The sequence below is a fragment of the Cetorhinus maximus genome, chromosome 5 (assembly GCF_964194155.1).
Source record: "Cetorhinus maximus chromosome 5, sCetMax3.hap1.1, whole genome shotgun sequence".
In the NCBI taxonomy this organism is placed as follows: domain Eukaryota; kingdom Metazoa; phylum Chordata; class Chondrichthyes; order Lamniformes; family Cetorhinidae; genus Cetorhinus; species Cetorhinus maximus.
In genome coordinates, this window is record NC_135883.1 from 103,207,014 (window position 1) to 103,227,315 (window position 20,302).

Consider the following 20,302-nt stretch of genomic DNA (forward strand, 5'->3'; position numbering starts at 1 on the left):
TATCACACCAGGTGATGTTATGTTTAAATTAGGATCCCTATGGAGCAACACTCAAACAGCAAACCATGCCCATCTTCCTTAATTGTTTTAGTTCCTCAGCCACTTCAAATTAAGGTCCACTGGAGAGCACTTTTTAAAAAAGTTTATGCGGCTGCAGAATTATTATGGCACAAGGTGTCCAAAAAAATATTATACAGCTGAATATGTTGAGGGAGGTTTTGTTGCAGGTGCAGTGAGTACATACTAGAATGCAATTCCTGAAGCGATACTCACGTTATATGCAGGAGGCTGATTAAACTCTAACATAACCACTGCACCATTCCATATTTGAGAGAAATCTCTGTAGCCCCCACCAAACATCAGCTCCTTCAAATCTTGGCCCCATCAAACTGGGTTTCTCTGTGCTCTGTGCTGCTTTACCACATACTATTAGAACTCTAATTCAACCAGATTATGAGTTTCAGGTGTCTGGAATCCTGAATGAAACACATTTAGACACTTTGACATATAATTAGGACAGGCTTGGAGCTGCCTAGAATCAACAACCAGGGGCCACATTTTCAAGTGAATGGCTCAGAAATAGGCTGGATATATTCAGCCCTTTAGAAAATAAAATTTTGCTATGCCCAGTAAGGCCAGTGATGGAAAAGGTTGGGGCTCCTAAGTCAGGCATTTCTGCTTTTCTGTCTATGTCTGGAAACTGGGATGTTAAGTGAGATGAGGATTCCTTGCTTCCAGAAGACTGCAAAAAAAACACTTCCTCAGAGAGTAGTAGAGGCAGGGTCATTGAATATTTTTAAGGCAGAGGTAGATACATTCTTGACGAACAAAGGAATCAAAGAATATTCGGGTTAGGCAGGATAGTGCCCTTGAGGCCACCATCAGATCAGCCATGATCTTATTGAATAGTGGAGCAGGTACAAGGGGCTAAATGGCCTACTCCAGCTCCTAATTCATATGTTTGTATGTAAGTGGGCTCTCGCTGGAGGGAGGATAGGCCAGGGAAGTTTTAGTATTGCTTTACTTTGAAAGAGGGCTCTGAATGGGTTCTGTGCAGGAAGCCTGGGCAACCTCTTTAGATAGGTGAGAGTGACTGCCTTTAACATCAAGGCAGCTTTTGACTGAGTGTGACATCAAGGAGCCCTAGCAAAATTGAAGTCAATGGGATTTGTGGGGGAAACTCTCCACTGGTTGGAGTCATACCTGGCGCAAAGGAAGATGGTTGTGGTCGTTGGAGGCCAATCATCTCAGTCCCAGGACATCGCTGCAGGAGTTCCTCATGATAATGTCCTAAGCCCAACCACCTTCAGCTGATTCATCAATGACCTTTCCTCCATCATAAGGTCAGAAGTGGGGATGTTCACTGATGATTGCACCATGTTCAGCATAATTTGCAACTCCTCAGGTACTGAAGCTATCTGTGCCCAGGGGAAGGCCCATAGGTGGCCTCACCATTGCCTGATTGGCACGTGCTTCAGTGTGACTTCCAGAAAATAGGCAGCACGTGTCTCTCGTCGGCTCTCCAGCTAGCAGTTGAGATCCCCGACACCTCCACAAAATTTTGCCCTGTATCACTGTCCCTTCGCTCTCTCTGGATCAAAATTCTGGAACTCCCTTTCTAACAGCACTACAACACATGCACGACAGTGGTTCAAGAAGGTGGCTTACCACCACCTTTTCAAAGGCAATTAGGGATGGACAACAAATGCTGGCCTTGCTAGCAATGCCCACATCCCATGGGGCAGGTGGATGCCTAAGGTGTTCTATTATGGGCCACCAGGAGCCCATGCAAGTTAGATGCTCTATCCATTTACTCTGCATACTTTGGCAGGGTTAGGACTGGAGAGCACTAATCAACATATTTCTGGTGTATCTGCAGAGTTTGTATTCCGTGTATTTTCAGGTCCCGGGAGTTTGGGAGGATAATACACAAAATACCTAATGTGATGGCAGCTCTCAAGATCCACATAAATCTGGATCTGTAGAGTCTTCTGGCTTTTGGAGGTCAGCAGTGTTACAGCCATGAGCGGTGATAGCGAGAGAATTCTGTGCCTGCTGTTAATGACACTCTCTTAAGGTAGAGCTGCTTACTATGCTACATAAAGGCTTCTCCACTTGATTTTTGTCAATATTTCAGAACATGTCTTTGATGTCTGTTATTTCAATCAACAAAGCTAACAAATCATGAAACGACTTGCATTTACAATGAGAAATAATTCAATTATTTTGAGAGTGTGAGCTGCATAGAATTAATTGCTATTTTTTTCTTTAGCAAAGACTAATTGGGGGCCTGACATATGGTTGGAATCTATTTACACAAGTGAATACATTGATTAAAAATCATCTTGATAGAAGTACATCTCTCCTCCCCAGATGATTCTTTCTTAAGCTTCTAGCATTCAGTTTCTATAACAATTATCCTGCGTTGGAATTGCAGATTGTCAACCGGTGGTTCAATAAGAACCCGATTTCAGTGCACACATACCAGCGCAGTGCTAATTGATTCATCATTTATGAAGAGTAACTTACATCCTGATTGGACATATCCCAGTAAGGTCGCTCTCCATAGGACATTACTTCCCACATTACTATGCCATAGCTCCACACGTCGCTAGCTGATGTAAACTTGCGGTACTGTATGGCTTCAGGTGCAGTCCACCGTACTGGAATTTTACCACCCTGTGAGAATAAAGAACATGCCATGAAAGTTCAATTTTATAACTGCTTTGAATTAGTGACCTTACAATGCCACCATTAGCTGGATTATTGCATTTAGGTACAATTGGGTATTCATAGATGGAAATGCATAACTGAGCTCAAATCCAGAATTCAAATTGTGTTTTTGGCATTACTTCCAAGGGATTCAATGAGGCAAGGTACACACAAAGTAATTTGCTTTATTTCACCACACTTTAGCCCCTACATTCCAGGGATGTTTTGAGTTGAAACATATCTTGAGAACTTCCACCAGCCCAGTGGTGAAAACAAGAAATCAACCCCCGTTCCAGGGACTTGGGTAATTAAGTGATAAGTGTTGGTGCCTATGCTTTTTCTGACACCTGCCTCACTGAGGCAGGCAGTATTTATATTGTGACACATTGCAGCAGTCCACGTCCAGCAGGCTCTGGGAAGGATGGGAAAAAATAATTAAAAAGCTGCTTCTGACTTCTGCGGTTTACAACAATAATGAAATAGTACTGGATCTGATCAACAATTTTAACAGTTCCTACGATCTTATGGCCCTAGTGACATGGGATATCAGGGATTCACAAGTTTTCTTTGTATCCTTGCTCAAGGTGAAGAAAATGTGCCATGAGATGTATTTCCTCATTGACGAGACATTGGGCGGAATCGTTCCAGATTTGCACCAAGTGCGGTAGAGTGTGGAAAAATAGTTGTTTTACCTGCCAGCCGCAATGGCAGTTTTTCACACCGTATTGTCCCATTTCTGGCTCATTACTTATGCAGCCACAGGAAATGCACCAGCTCGCTGGCGGGCAGCCTCTGGTTTGCTTGCCACGCTGTTACCTCACTGCTTCCTCATGCAGGGCACCATATTTAAACTGCAGTCACATGCACACTTCTCAATGCTTGCAGCCCAGGACTGCTCCAGTGAAGACATGGCCCCAAAAGCCAAGAAGAGTGCAGCACCACCCCCCCGATTCAGTGACACATCTCTGGGAAGCCTTCGAGACACTGTGGAGGCCTGCTGTCATGTCCTCTACCCCAGCTCTGGTCACAGGAGGACCATCAGTCTCACCAGTCTGGCTTGGGAGGCAGTGGCAGTGGTGATTAGTGCCAATGCTGCACACAAAAGTTTGGTCATTCAGTGCAGAAAGCTGATGGATGATCTCATCCATGCCTCCAGGGTAAGGCAACCATCTTATCACTCTAAACTCACACACTCACAAGGCCATTCACTGGCATCTCACTCACTGCCAGCTCAAGGGACATCATCACTCATCCTCTCACTCATATCTCCAACTGGCCCCATCTCCTCTGCAGACTGCCTCCTCAGCCCTCACCATCTTGAGGCACAGGTCAACACGTGATCCCACACACACCTCGGGATACCCCGCTTCCCCAGTACAGCCCTTGCCCTGCAGCCTCTTCACTTGCCCGAGGTCACTGCTTCCCCTTCCCCAAGCAAGCACTAGCCCTGCAGTCATTGAAAAGCTACCCCCACCTTACAGCTGACCTGGTAGGTAGAGACCTGCCCGTGAGTCCCCCTAAAAGTGATGTGGTGCTGTCTGCGAAGCCTGGCGCTGATGACTGCGAGTGCTGCCCGAAGCAAGAAAGGCAAACAAACCTCGAAGTCCCGAGCGAAGTGCAGCTCATCAGGCACGCGTTGCTTATGTAGGGTTGTGAAATGCCGACGTGCCCGGATGATCCAATATTGGAGGTATGATTCTGGCAAGCGGGGCTTCTAATGAGAAGCTGAAGTATTGTAATTAGGTTCTCGGCGTGCGTCCAGCATTGACAGGTAGAGGTGACAGTCGAAAACTGGTTTCATGATGGCATGAAACTGATTTTTGGCCTTATCACCATATTTCTCCCTGGCCACCATGACGCCTGATGCTAACAGGGCCGGAAAATTCCGGCCATTATCACAAACCTGCAGATTAACGGGTAGGTGTAATATGATCCTGTAACCGAGAATACCAGATTTGTAACATGGTTAAAAAGGAACGGGACCCTGGCGAGTCCAGGTTTTGCCTCAAATTCCAGCTCTCTCCCATGGGCAGTCAGCTGCTTCATTGCCCTGCCCAACCTGAGGAATTTTTTTGGGAATAGTGAGCATGCACTGTTGGTGGAGAATTTCACATGCAAGAGATTGAGGAATGGATGCTCACAGACAACATGCCTGCAATTTCTCCACACCTATGAGCAGTGAGTATGGTTTTCAGTACCAGCCTGTACTTGGTAGATCAGCCTTTTAGATTTGGATGTTCCCCTTTACTGATCTTAACATGTTATAGATCCCCACTCCAGTATGACTGGAGCAGGAGACTGAAAACTATCCATTATTTTCATTTCTGAAAAACTACTTCGCTTTTCATAAGCTTCATAATCGTTCTATCCAGCCTATCTCTTCTTATTTAGTTTTCAACACTGTCTACTTACATCCTTTAGGTGTCTGTATGGCTCAGATGGTAGCATTCTCACTTCTGATCATCAAGTTGTGGGTTCAAGACCCACTCTATTTTCTCCTTTAGTAAGGATTTCATTATTTTTCCTATCACCAATGTTAACTGACTGGCCTATAGTTACCTGGCCATGTTTCTTTCCCTTTTTAAATATGGTATAATAATAGCTATCTGCTAGTTCTGTGGCACTAAACCTTCTTCTAATGCTTTATTAAATATGCATGATAGTGCCTCCCAATTTTTCCTAGATTCCTTTAAAAAGTGTGGATGTAATCTATCCAGACCAGAAGTTTTATCCTCCAAGTTAGATTGGTTTATTTAATATCCTTTCTAATCTCATCTTCTGATATCATGTCCATCTGATCTATTGCCCTGATAAATACTGAAACAAAATAATTCTAATATTTCTGCCATTTCTTTACCACTGCCTGTGGTTTAATCCTTTATCACCCTATTCCCATCCCGACTTTCAATTTCTTATTTATGTGCCTGTGGAATATATGTTTGATGCTCCTCGATAATTTAATTTTGTTAGTTCCTTTTTGCCTTCCCAATTATTTTTTTGACTTCTCTCCAAATCTCTCCATATTCTCCCTTGTCATGCTCTCGCCTGCCATCCATGTACTTAGTGTATGCCTCAAGCTTTCCCCTATGTATTTATTCAGAAGACTCTATGATCATTACTGGGGTATAAATAGGAAGTTATGATTGCCTGGGCACGTAAAAAATCTTGCTAAAGGAAGTTTAAGCCCATCATAATTTATTGAGAAGGTGGATTATGTAACATATGGCACATGTTCTGAACTGAAATACAATGAGTGAACGCAATTACATTGTATGTGTATACACGTAAAGAGCAACAGATAACTAGAGGTAAGTTATAAGCCAGTGATACATCAAGTGATTCTGATAACAGGACAAGCAGGGCAATTTGGGAATGTCATTTTTAAAAATTCATTCATGGGATGTGGGCTTTGCTGGCTGGGCCAGCATTTATTGCCCATCCCTAATTGCCCTTGAGAAGGTGGTAGTGAGCTGCCTCCTTGAACCACTGCGGTCCATGTGGTGTAGGTACACCCACAGTGCTGTTAGGAAGGGAGTTCCAGGATTTTGACCCAGCAATACTGGAGGAATGGTGATATATTTCCAAGTCAGGATGGTGAGTGACTTGGAGGGGAACTTCCAGGTGGTGGTGTTCCCATCTATCTGCAGCCCTTGTCCTTCTAGATGATCGTGGTCGTGGGTTTGGAAGGTGCCGCCTAAGGAGCCTTGGTGAATTCCTGCAGTGCATCTTGTAGATACTTGCTGCTCCTGTGTGTCGAAGGTGGTGGGAGTGAATGTTTGTGCATGTGGTGCCAATCAAGCTTTGTCCTGGGTGGTGTCAAGCTTCTTGAGTATTGTGGGAGCTGCATTCGTCCAGGCAAGTGGAGAGTATTCCATCACACTCCTGATGTGTGCCTTGTAGATGGTGGACAGGCTTTGGGGAGTCAGGAGGTGAGTTCCACTTCACAGGATTCCTAGCTTCTGACCTGCTCTTGTGGCCACAGTAATATTTATGGCTAGTCCAGTTCAGTTTCTGCTCAATGGTAACCCCCAGGATGTTGATAGTAGGGGATTCACTGATGGCAATGCCATTGAATGTCAAGGGGCAATGGTTAGATACTCTCTTCTTGGTGATGGTCATTGCCTGGCACTTGTGTGGCACACGTGTTTCTTGCCACTTGTCAGCCATCATGGATATTGTCTAGGTTTTGCTGCATTTGGACATTGACTGCTTCGCTATCTGAGGAGTTGCAAATGGTGCTGAACATTTCATCGCACATTTACAGTCACAAGCAGAGGCCTAACTTGTGCACAGTATTTAGTTCCTGTCTACAATTAGAAAGATGCAATTTAAAGAAAAACCCCACTGGCAACAAAAGGTGCAACCTCTTTTTTTTATTCATTCACAGGATGTGGGCTTCGCTGGCTGGGCCAACATTTACTGCCCATCCCTAATTGCCCTTGAGAAGGTGGTGGTGAGCTGCCTTCTTGAACCACTACGGTCCATGTGGTGTAGGTACACACACAGTGCTGTTAGGAACGGAGTTCCAGAACTTTGACCCAGTGGCAGTGGAGGGATGGTAATATATTTCCAAGTCAGGATGGTGAGAGACTTGGAAGGGAACTTCCAGGTGGTGGTGTTCCCATCTATCTGCTGCCCTTGTCCTTCTAGATGGTAGTGGTCGTGGGTTTGGAAGGTGCTGTCGAAGGAGCCTTGGTGAATTCTTGCAGCGCATCTTGTAGATGGTACACATTGTTGTTACTGTGCACCAGTGGTGGAGGGAGTGAATGTTTGTGGATGTGGTGCCAATCAAGTGGGCTGCTTTGTCCTGGGTGGGGCCAAGCTTCTTGAGTGTTGTGGGAGCTGCACTCTTCCAGGCAAGTGGAGGGCATTCCATTACACTCCTGACTTGTGCCTTGTAGGCAGTGGACAGGCTTTGGGGAGTCCGGTGTTGAGTTACTCATCACATGACTCCTAGCCTCTGACCTGCTCTTGTAGCCACAGTATTTATATGGCTAGTCCAGTTCAGTTTCTGGTCAATGGTAACCCCCAGGATGTTGGTACTGCGGGATTCGGTAATAGTAATGTCATTGAACATCAAGGGGCGATGGTTGGATTCTCTCTTGTTGGAGATAGTCATTGGCTGACACTTGTGTGGCACGAATGTTACTTGCCACTTGTCAGCCCAAGCCTGGATATTGTCCAGGTCTTGCTGCATTTGGACATGGACTGCTTCAGTATCTGAGGAGTCATGAATGGTGCTGAACATTGTGCAATCATCAGCGAACATCCCCACTTCTGACCTTATGATGGAAGGAAGGTCATTAATGAAGCAGCTGAAGATGGTTGGGCCTAGGACACAACCCTGAGGAACTCCTGCAGTGATGTCCTGGAGCTGAGATGACTGACCTCCAACAACCACAATCATCTTCCTTTGTGCTAGGTATGGCTGGGTATGACTTTGGTTTTCTGCCACTATAAACTAAGAGCAGCAAAAGTAAATTCAACACCTGCCAAAGAGTACCCACCTCATGAAGCTTTCCTGTTCCTGTTCCACACTACAATAGAAGCAATTTCTAAAATAATTACATTATCATTGCTTCACTAATTGTCCAAGGCTAGCTTTTAAAAAAAGGTCTTAAGTGTGGCATGAAGTGAGAGAAACAAACTGCTTTGAAACAGACTCCTACATATTTCATCCTTTTCAGTGCATAGCTGGTTAAGACCTACAAAATCAATTTGCTTTTAGATGCTACCTTTAATACAGAAATCATTGCAAGGCAACTTACAGAGTGTAGCTGTGGAAGGGTTTGGAGAGATAACCAAAAGCCTGGTCTAAAACTAGGTTCTGAGGAGCATTTCAAAGATGGGAGAGACATAGTAAGCAGAGTGATTTAGGGGTGAAAATCCCAGAAGTAGTGGTATTACAAGATGGCTGATGACTCTGCAATCAAAGGAAGAATGAAGTGTGTGGACATGCGTGAGTGAGAGGGACTAAAGGGCATGGACTTGGATGTAAGACAGGAGCTAATGAAAGCTAACGAAAATTGAAGTGATGGTTCAATGGGACTGAATATGAGATAGGAATTTTCAATGAGTTGGTGTTGTGAAGAGTGGAATTCTAGACATCGAAGAAGTTGAGTTTACAGATAACAAAGGTATGGTTCAGAATTTCTGCTGCACTGGAGGTGAAATTATGATGGTGGTAGCAGGTGATATTGACAGAAGAAAGTAAATGGTCTTGGTGACCGATGTCAGTATGATTTTGAACATAGTGTCCATGGTGCTGTGGGCTGGTTTACACTCCACTTGTTTTAATATCCATTGTCTTAAGGGTTAAAAAATGGTCCTTATATCAGTCCTTGGCAGCTTCCCCACAGCTCAGCAACTAATTGGTATTTTTGATTAATCATAAACTGTGTGAGCTGCAATAGAGCAAAGTTTTGCCAAGTGTGAGTCAGAGAATAAACTTTAAGAGATGGGAGTATGGTGAAGGTAATAATGCTTTCTCAACCATAATGAATGATGGGTTGGAATTCACTCACTGTCGTGGTGTAGACAGCCTCTGGGTCATCTTCCACAATTCTTGAGAGACCAAAATCAGAAACTTTGCAGACGAGATTGCTATTGACCAGAATGTTACGAGCTGCCAGGTCCCTGTGCACATAACCCATATCGGCGAGGTACCTCATCCCAGCTGCAATCCCACGTAGCATTCCCACTAGCTGAATCACCGTGAACTGTCCATCATGTTTCTAATGAGATAAAAGCAAAGACCATCTGTAACCTCTGAAGGACAAATTTTGTGCAACACATTATTAATGCATCAAGCCTTGACCTCGTTCCTGTCTGATTAGCAATTAATGAATACAGTCATGCATTTAAATGAAAAAAAAGCTATCCAAATTGGTAAATCTTTGCAGTACTTGCAATCTCAGGTTTATCAGCTTAATAGCACTCGATGCAACTTTGAGTCCCAAAACCTTTACTTCAAGCCCCATTCCAGAATTTGAGCACAAGTCAGGCTGGCACTTCATAGTACTGAGATATTGCTCTTTGGATAAGGCATTAAAGTAAAGTCAGCTTTTGTTAGCCTCTCTCCTGTTGTTCAGGCTGAGCACCATTACACTGAGTGATTTTTAAAATTCTATTTTTCTCTATATACTGTACCCAGACAATCCTTTATGCTCAAGAACAGTCAGGGGGGAGTCTGTACAAGTAATTTACTGTGATTATTGATGTTCAAACTCTGCCCAGCCCATGACCAACACTGCAGCCAAGACTACAGAGTGCATGCTGAGTAAAAAGTGACAGGGTGGAATCTTCCAGTCCTGCCAGCAGTGGGAATCGTGGTGGCTGGGGGCACGTAATTTGGCAGGAGACAAAAGAAATGTTTCCCGGTGCTGGGATAAGCTTTGAATTTTGTTCTCCCGACGCTCAGGGTGGGTTAAAGGCAGGTCAAGCTTCCCAACGAACAACACCGGGAACTGTATTTGCATGCATTAGCATCTCACGATGATCATTACAGGTCACCTCACTGGAATTAAGTTTGCGCTCCAAGTTAAGTTCCCCGCACGTGAGAGTTTAGAACATTCCGTTTTATGGCTGTATAGAATTGGTGTGCATCTGGAGAGCTTCACCGCTTCCATGCCTGTGAGGCCATTAGATGCTGCTTTCTCCTTCTTGCAGACCACGCATAACTTCACTCATATTGAGTGCCGGTAGAAAATGCTGCACCAAAACTGGACACGGGAGGCAGGCTAAGCGAGGAAGGTTGCAGGGGGGAAGTGGGGGGGGGGGCATGGGGAAGGGAAAGTGTCTGGGGAAGGCGCGGGGGGAGAATGTCTTAGAGATTGGTGTCAACGGTGGGGGTCCTGGTGGGTGAACTGAGGGTACTAGTGATAGGATGGAACAGCCACAGTCAGAGTGGGGGAGTGGGATGCATTAGGGTTGTAGTTCAGGGTGAGGGTTTGGTAGATCAAGCTCTCATGGGTGGTATAATGGAGGGGGAACTTGACAGGTGGCTCAGATAATGGGAGGGCACAGGGTCAAGGTGGGCATGGGGATGGTGACAGGTGTCGGCTCTGAGGGCAGGGAAGGCATGTGGAAGTGGATGGTAATAAGGTCTAGGGTAACAGCAGGAGGGTCAAGGGTGACAAAGGGGAGAGGAATGGTGATATTGAGTGGGTCAAAGGTGATGTGGGGGAAGTTGGGTGACAGGAGAAGGGTAGAAGATGGTGGACTGAGTCTGGAAGATGACATGCACCATTTTTCAAATCTGACTTTGACAATGCAGTTAGTCGATAAGTGAGATCCCCAAAAGTGGGAGGAGGATCTTTTTGAGTGGGTGGAGTTCAAGGTCAGAACAAGTGGCTGACTAAAGGGACACCTTAATAATTATGAGGCAACTGGATATCAACCATGCTTGGCTGTGTTCTCCTCTCTATGTTGATGCCCACACGGCAGCAGGGTTGTTCCCAACTCAGGGGTCTCATAACATCCAGATCCCAGCAAGGTGTGGAGCCGCCACTCATTCTGTACCATTTGCCATCAGCTGCAGTTAGAGACCGGGATGGAGTGGGGGAGGGAGGTGGATGCCTCCAAGGGGCGCGGTTGGTGGAGGGCAGCCAACTCATGACTCCAAACCTTCATCCTCCAGGGTGAATGGAAATGGCTGACAAGGGCTCATGTGTTTGGTCTTTCTAAACTGCCAAGGCAATGGTCTCTCTATAGAGTCTCGAGGGTACAGGAGGCAAGTGCAATAGTGTCAGAGGGAGGCTTCTTGCACACGGCTCTCATCACCATGGTCAAAGGACAATGTCTCCATGCATAGTCATGTATGAATGGGAGGAACACCCACCTCTGGTCCTCCGGGATTCGCTTCGCCTGGAAGGGGTGGGGTGGGGATGCCATGTTTATATAGAGGCCAGGTGAAGGGCTTCGCACTGGCCTGTGGGCTTTGAGATGGAGGGAAACCTGGAAAGGAAATGCTCACTAAATCTATCAGTTCAATTCGTTCACAGATCCGCTGAGGTGTCGATGATGCAGGCTGCACACAACCCTGCCTGGGTAATGGCTCTCATTCAGATGAGGAGAAGGAGCACCCATTGCAGGTCGGCCTAGGGCCAGGAGGAGCAAGAGCCTGAGCAACAGGAGGCAGTGGGGCTGCAAGGAGGTCAAGATGCAAGCGACCAGGGTCCACTGCAATGATGAATATTGGCTGAACCATGGGGGTATCACAGGCCATGCTCTCATCTGGAAATGAGCAAAAGGCAATGCGGGAGGTGCCCTTGTGTCTCCTGCGATGTGGTTGCTCACATCTGCCAGCTTCTCCATTACGAGTTGCGGCCGCAATGTCTCTGGAGGAGTAATGCGCAGCTCCTGGCCTGGAGCAAGTGAATGGCTGTCCGGGTGCTCTTTAAATATGGTGCCAGGACCTTGGACCCCATGAGGTAACAGTGGGGCTGGTGAATTCCTATCTGCCCCATCATGAGATTTGCCGAGTTCCTCGTGGGTGCATAATTAATGAGCTGAACAGCAGAAGATCACGTGTGTTCAACCATCCCACCACCCAGCAGGAATCATTCCCACTCACCACGGACTGAGGCTCGAGAACGGAAGATTCTGTGTATTATTTATTGAAGCATGGTACTGTATGACTGATGTGCCTTAATGTCAGCTCTGATATTTACTAATGGTCCATACATTTAGGTTATATCTATGCTTGTCACAGCAGAAGAGCCTGTACCTGAGCAGGAGGTTGAGCTAAGTTACTGATGAGAGGAACTGCGACTTGAGTGCATTGATGTTGGAGCTTGGAAATGAGAGAGACTGGCTGAGTTACTAAAGGAGACACTGGTATTTGAGGGATAGAACAAGACAGGACAGACTGAGTGCATGAAGAAGAAGCTACTATATTTAAACATGAAACATATTGTCATTGATACAGGAGCTGTTAGTTTCGGCTATGACAAGCCGCCACCGATGGAAAAGTTGCTCTTTAAGTGAAGGATAGGGTACGTCATTGCTGGTGTGATAATTATGGTTTTATTTAGTGTGTAATATACCTTTAAGAATAATGCTTGTTAAGGAAGATCACATGATCTTTAGTACCCAACAGGAGAGTAGTGCGGGCTACCTCTGTAGTTAGTAGTATAGAGGCAGAGTTTGAAGTGAAAGCACATATGAAGTTGCTGCTGAATACCTTTGTAAATAAACTTAGAGTTTCCACCTAAGAAGTGTCTGCTGATCAACTCTATCAATAGTACCAAATCATTCACCTCTCACAACAAACTGGCGACGAGGATCCACAGGGTCCAACAAACTGGCGATGAGGATAAAGCAAGGTTAAACAGAAGAAATCAAGTTGTAATGAAATCGGCACTGTACCTCGCCCAGTAATTGAAAGTAGAAGTTCTGTTCGAATTGAAGAAGTGATTCCCACTCAGAATGCTGCAATTCTGAAGAATTGACCCTTTTGATCCAGCCACGAACAATTGGTCTCATTACATTCTTTTCCCAAGTGAACGAGATTACGGGAGAAGGGAAGAGGCGAGCGAGCCTCTTAAGTATATGTGGGAATAAAGCCTACGGCTTGATTCGTAGTTTGAAGGCACCCAATGCCCCAGATTCAAAGAATTTTGATGAATTGGTGGATCTCGTGAAGGGTCATTATCAAGCAAAGCCCTCAGTAACGATGCAAAGGTTCAAGTTTAACTCGAGAAATAGAGCCCCGGGGGAGACAATTTCTTGGTATGTGGCAAGTTTGAAGCAGTTAATGGAACAATGTGAGTTTGGGACATCTCTAAACGACATGCTCAGAGATCGTTTAGTGTGCGGTGTGAATGAGGACATGATTCAGAAGAGATTATTATCCAAAGCAAATTTGGATTTTAAGAAGGTGTTAGAGATAGCACTGGCCATGAAGAGCGCAGTAAGAGATTCAAAAGCCGTACAGGGCGTTGGGCAGGAAACCACAGCCGAAAAGAGCATGAAACTGCAAGACCCAGCTGAGAAGCGGAAAACACCAGCGTGAGCTGGGAAATTGGAAAAAATGGGCTGGATTTTCCCTTTGGCGTCCGTGCGTAAAATGACGCGTGGTGATGTCGGGCAAGCGTCTCAACATCACTGCGCGCCATCGCGATATTTCGCTGGGCGGGCGCACGATGATATTTGACACGCACCTGCCATTAATTAACGGGCCAGTTAAGGACGCCGATTTTTTGGCGCCCGTGCAATCTTCAGCTCGGCGCAAGGGCACAGCGGGCAGGCACGTAGGACACATTTGTATTAACCTCATTCACGGGTGGGATAAGAGAGCTCACTGAGGTCGTGAGCATCCACAGTCAAGTATTTATTTCTGAAAGTTTTTGAAACTTGCCTGTGTAATCCACAGTACTTCAAAGCGCAAACCAGCTGCTTTTTCTGGACTCTCAACCTTCAGGTCAGCACTCTGCAGTGAGGAATCTTTTCTGGGCCTGCAGGTCTCAGGAAGCCTTCCCTTAGCCTGGGAATGGGAGCTGAACTGTCCACTGGAGGCAGCTCCTCTGAGGAGGAAGGGAGGGCTAGAAGGGGGAGGAGGCCAGGAGTACACATTCAGCCTCCAGGGGAGCCACCTTTGGGAGGACAGGCGCAGGCACAAGGGGCGCAGGGCCAAGAGGTAGTCCAAGGCGGAAGGGGCCGCAGAAGACGCCACTATCCTGCTGCCAGGGTTTACAGGCGGCGAAGCAGCTACCTTAATATGTCTGAGGTGCAGTGCCGAAGGAGGCCCGCTCTCTCAAGGGAGACAGTCAACTATATCTGTCAGATGATAGGGCCTGAGATCCCCCCTAACTGTGTGGGTGGACACCCCATGTCAGTGGCTCTGAAGGTCACAGCTGCCCTCAACTTCTATGTCTCTGGCTCTTTCCAGGGCTCGGTGGGTGATCTTTGCGGTGTCTCCCAATCAGCTGTCCACACTTGTGTCAAGCAGGTTACAGACGTTCTGTTCAGATGTGCATTGACCTTCATCCACTGCCGTTGGGACCAGGCAAGCCAGACACAGCGAGCCAGAGGCTTCTCAGCCATTGCTGGCTTCCCCCGCGTCCAGGGTGCAATAGACGGCACACGTGTGGCCATCGAGGCGCCAGCTGGTGAGCCCGGTACCTTCATCAACAGGAAGGTCTTCCACTCCATGAACGTGCAGATAGTGTGTGATCACAGGATGCTGATTCTACAAGTCTGTGCAGGGTACTCAGGCAGCTCCCACAACTCCTACATCCTCAGACGCTCGCAGATGCCGGGGCTCTTCAGTGCTCCAGCCCGGCTGGATGGATGGCTGCTGGGTGACAAGGGCTATCCCCTCAGAAGACGGCTCATGACGCCTCTCTGCCATCCAAGAAGAGAAGCTGAGCAGCGGTACAACAGGAGCCACATCTCCACAAGGGCTGTGGTGGAGTGAACCATCGGTCTTCTCAAGATGCGCTTCCGATGCCTGGACCGCTCAGGGGGCGCACTCCAGTACCCCCCAGATCGAGTGTCCCTGATAGTGGTTGCAGGCTGTGCTCCCCACAATCTTGTGCTGGAAAGGGGAGCGGCAGTGGACGATGAAGATGTCGACGCAGTGGCTGCGGCTAAACACGATGAGTCCAGCAGTGAGTCCAAGGATGAGCACATACAGGGAAATGCTGAGGGGGTAGACGCATACTCCAGGGAGGCAGGGACATCTGGGTGGCTTTAATTCAAGGAACTTTCAGCTAACACACCACAGATGGATCACCAGAACAAGCGTGGGCTGTAGGCTCGATACTCGACACCTAAGTGCAAAATCTGCCAGGTTAGGAACAGTCACTAAGGGCCTTGTTAATAAAGCTGAATGTTCAACAAAGCAATCATTACAGTTTTGGAAACCATACACATGCAGAAGAAAAGAGGCACCCTCAACCATGGTGACATATCTGAATTTATTCTGTCGAGCAAACCAATTTATTCCAGAAAAAAGAGAATAGTGTTACCAACAAAGCAAATCATAAGGACCTCATCTCGGGCCAACACAAAAACACCAGTAAAAAGCCCATGGTGTGCCCTCGCTGGGACTGGTATCTGAGACAGCCTGCTGACTCTGCTGTCCTGTTGGCCTCGATGGCCTTGGCAGTCGTCCTCTGGCCCATGGAGCCTGTGCTGGCCCCGCCTGGGAGGGAGCTGCCAGTTCCGCAGCTGGCATCTCCCCAGTCGTCGCAGCCTCACCGGATGATACGGTCACTGGGAGAGGGGCAGGGGAGCTATTGCCCTCATCCAGAGCGCCCTGAGAGGGGCCCACAGAGACGACAGGCAGCTGCTGCGGTTGCTTTGGACTTCCCTGCTCACCATGGATGGATGGGCACCGAGCTGGGAAAGTTGATGCCCAAACCATCTCCCACACCAGCACTGCCCAGTTGAGGTCAGTGCCGATGTGAGGGCTTGCTGGTCAGAGCGCATCTCCATGAAGCCCTGACGAGTCTCCTGGAGGAGCCTCTCCACGAGAGTCGCCACTCTCTCCATGGAGGACGCATGACGCTCGGACATGTGGCTCCTTACTTCGGCAATCGTCTGCGTAGACTCCTCCGCTACGGAGACGAAGTCAAGCATAGCCTCATGTATCTCCCCCAGATGCTCCCATACACCTGACTACATTTCCTGCACCAACTCAGCTTGGGCAGTATCTGCTTGCCCACCCAGCAAAGGCCAAATGCCGTCAAATGCAGTCCCTACACTCAGACTTGCGGGGTGGTGGAGGGGGAGGGGGAGGGGGGCAGGTGGCAGCAGAGGGTAAGCCGACCTGCTGGGTTGATAAGGTGCCGCACAAAAGATTAACACACGGCATAAGATCACACGGAGTTAGGGATAATATATTAGTTGGGATAGAGGATTGGCTAACCAATAGAAAGCAGAGAGTTGGGATAAATGGGTCTTTTTCTGGATGGCAAGGTGTAACTAGTGGGGTGCCACGGGGTTCGGTCCTTGGGCCCCAACTATTTACAATCTATATTAATTACTTGAATTCAGGGATAGAAGGTACGATAGTTAAATTTGCAGGTGATACCAAAATAGGTGGGAAAGTAAATTGCAAGGAAGAAATACAAAATTTAGAAATGGATAAGGGCAGGTTAGGTGAATGGGCCAAAATTTGGCAGTTGGAGTTTAACGTGGATAAGTGTGGTTATCCATTTTGGTCGGAAGAATAAAAAGGCGACATTATTTAAATGGAGAGAAACTTCAGAATGCTTCAGTGCAGAGGGATCTGGGTGTCTTTGTGCATGAATTGCTGAAAGCTACTATGCAGGTACAGCAGGTAAGGAAGGCAAATGGAATTTTGGCATTTATTGCAAAAGGAATAGAGTATAAAAATAGGGAAGTGTTGTTGCAACAAGGCATTGGTGAGACCGCACCTGGAGTACTGTGCACAGTTTTGGTCCGTTTACTTGAGGAAGGATTTAGTTGCATTGGAGGCGGTTCAGAGGAGGTTCACGAGATTGATTCCAGAGATGCGGGGCTTGTCTTATGAGGAGAGATTGAGCAGTTTAGGCCTATACTTGCTAGACAGATTTGTCATTGCCCACTCAAAATGGATGGACATATATGAGGTGAAGTCACCAATGTCTTCTGCTACAATTGAGAAGCTACGTCAAAGTTTTGCCATCAACAGACTACCAGAAGTAGTCGTTTCTGATAACGGCACGGCATTTACGAGTGCTGAGTTTCAACGATTTATCAGTCTCAATGGTATCACTCATGTAAAAACTTCGCCATAGCACCCTTCCTCAAATGGACTGGCTGAAATGGTGGTTCGAACATTCAAGGCAGGCATAAAGAAGCTAACTGGAGATTCCTTAGCAACCAACCTAGCATGCTTTCTTTTCCATTATAGAACCACCTCTCACACAACAACAGGTGTAACACCTGTGGAGTTATTGATGAAATGCCGTCTCAGGTCGAGACTGAGCTGAATGATGCCGAATTTAGATGGGAAAGCAGAAAGGAATCAGGGAAGCCAGAAAACTAGACATGACTGGCATAGTCATGAGAGGAAATTTACCGTGAGAGAGACAGTATACGTGAAGAACTTTGGAGAAACCAAAGTGGTTACCGAGTGAAATAAGTGCAATGACTGGACCTCTGTCTTACAACGTGGAGGTGGAGGGCCGAGTCATGCGGAAACACGTGGATCACCTAAGGAAAACAGAAACAAATCACAAGAATTGATTCCACCAGCATTCATGACTGGGTCAGCGTTTCCTGTTGAGATTACTCAATCCAGGACAGACATGCCTGATGTTCCTGTAAGAGTTTAGGATACAGATCTGCAGGTGCCCACCAAAGCACCTGATTTTCAGGCAACTACGGAAATGGAGATTCCTGACAAATTATTTGAAGTTGTAGAGCTGAGACGTTCTACACGCATAAGGAAACCTCCAGAAAGACTGAACTTGTAAATTACTTACCAGTGTAAATATTTTGCTGTCTTCAGAAAATTGTACTGGTAAATATAAAATGTATATCCGAGTAAAGGGGGAGGGGTGTGTGGTAATTATGGTTTCATTTAGCGTGCAATATATCTTTAAGAATAATACTTGTTAAAGAAGATCACATGATCTTTAGTACCCAATAGAAGAGTAGCTACCTCTGTAACTAGTAATTAGTTGTGTAGAGATAGAGTTTGAAGTAAAGGCACAGGCGTAGTTGCTGCTGAATGCCTTTGTAAATAAGCATAAAGTTTCCACATAAGAAGTGCCTGCTGATCAACTCTATCAATAATAACAACTCATCCACCTCTCACAACAAACTGGCGACAAAGATCCACAGGATCCAACAGCTGCAAAAGATTAAATTTAGGATTGAGAGAGGATATTCTATTCCTGCTTCTTTGAGCACTGAGCAGTATGAGTCCTGCACCATACACTGGTCTGAAGCAGGATATCTCAGGAGATTGGTGTTGGCTTGATATCTTCAAAAGGATGGTTAATTTAAAATGGGGCACCTGGGGTGCAAAGCACTGAAAAAACATATGAAGCATGATGGTGATAAAAGATACATTTGCATGGTTGGCTTTAGCATCAATTTGTTTGTGTAACTTATTTTCTGGACACATGTCCACGAATGTTAATGAATGATATACAAATAATACAACATTGCAACAGTGATGTAATCATCATTTCCTCTAACACTAGGTAGAAAAAGAGCAAATGGTTTATAACTTGCTCATGGCTCTTTTTGCCACGGTGATTTTTCTTTCACTTTTCAAAGAGGTGACTCAGCCAAGAAATTTGGGGAGTCAAATGGAAGAGCAGTGAGGATCTTTGAATTTAACACAAGAAAAAACTCTGAGCATTTGCTTTGATAAGGACCTACCATGAGGAAGTTTCTTGTCAATTGTAGGCTCAAGTTTTTGAGTGATTTAAAAGTAAAGTATCATTTTTGTTTGCTCTGTTTAAGAACATTTTTACTGTCCTAGCTGAGTAGTTGAAGAGGATTATGTACATCAAAATGGATTTTGGAAAAACTTTGGAAATCAGCTACTTCTAGATGTGTTGCTACTGTGGCCTGAAACCAGTTAATACCTCCCTTCTCCTGACTTTCTCTTCATCAATTCACATAAATATCAGGGAAAGGCTTGTATCTTTTAAACAGGTCTAAAAACAACATTCAAATTCACATTCTAATATAACTAGCTAAAATTTGTAGAAAATTGTACCAATTTAGTTGGAGCATTGTTTTTGCATTCTAACAAAAAATTATGAAAATTTTAAAAATTAATTTACCTTAGCCCATTCTAATCACGAACTATTATATTCTTCCAGAAGATGCAAAATCCTTGATCATTTTCCATCACATGTCTTTGCAACAATATGTAGAATTCTGATTGTTTTGTCACTTACCCGGAGGAATGCATCCAGTGCGCCATTCTCCATGTATTCGATTACAATCATAATTGGTTTACCTGCACAAATAAAGTGAGCTTACTGTAAATGACAAGTTCCTCCGGGTGGCTGCTGTAGCTTTCTCATTTGATAAATTTGATAGTTTTCAAGATGCTTGGTGCAGCTTGCAGCTGCTGCTTGGAACCAACTATAGTTCCAGGATGTTAATTAAGTAGCACTTAAAGATGCAAGTAATTGGTGGATGCAATCACACAAGAAACCTGAAGGGTTTATGATAATGATTGATACTGGATGTCCTGTATTTCTGCTATTCAGGTTGAGCAAACCCTCATCCCCATCTCAATAGCAGAAAAAATACCATCACTGATGCAGACTTGAAAAATCAGACTGACATAATCTTGCATGCATTTCGTTGTACCGGATTGGGTAAAAGCGCCGATGGCCCAGACTCTGTTTGGGGTTGGAATGTGGAGGTAGTAGTGACCCTTTAAAAAGTGCCAGATCACATCAGATTTTTGTTTTGTATTGATACCAATTTACAAATTCACAAGTATGTAACCATTTGGTTGGTGAAATTCAAGCAGGCACTATGGGAAAGGAAGAGCAGTTCTTCATTGCTGGTAAGATTGTGAAAAAGGGTGGAAGCAGTGGGTTAATTTAATATTGCATTGTTTATTTTTAAGCTGACCAATGTTGAACACATGGTGAAAGTGTCA

At 45.7% G+C, this 20,302-nt stretch overlaps 1 protein-coding gene across 4 annotated transcripts in view; it reads right to left on the bottom strand.

The window, feature by feature from the left end:
• epha7 (eph receptor A7) overlaps window positions 1–20,302 on the bottom strand; it is a 305,043-nt gene that overhangs the window by 12,298 nt on the left and 272,443 nt on the right. For all 4 annotated transcript variants that reach the window (XM_078542275.1, XM_078542274.1, XM_078542273.1 and 1 more), the window contains 3 exons: window positions 19,584–19,645; window positions 9,237–9,446; window positions 2,530–2,679 (listed from right to left, as the gene is read on the bottom strand). In XM_078542275.1, the coding sequence (XP_078398401.1) occupies window positions 2,530–2,679; window positions 9,237–9,446; window positions 19,584–19,645 (422 nt within the window). The remainder of the gene's footprint in view (window positions 1–2,529; window positions 2,680–9,236; window positions 9,447–19,583; window positions 19,646–20,302) is intronic.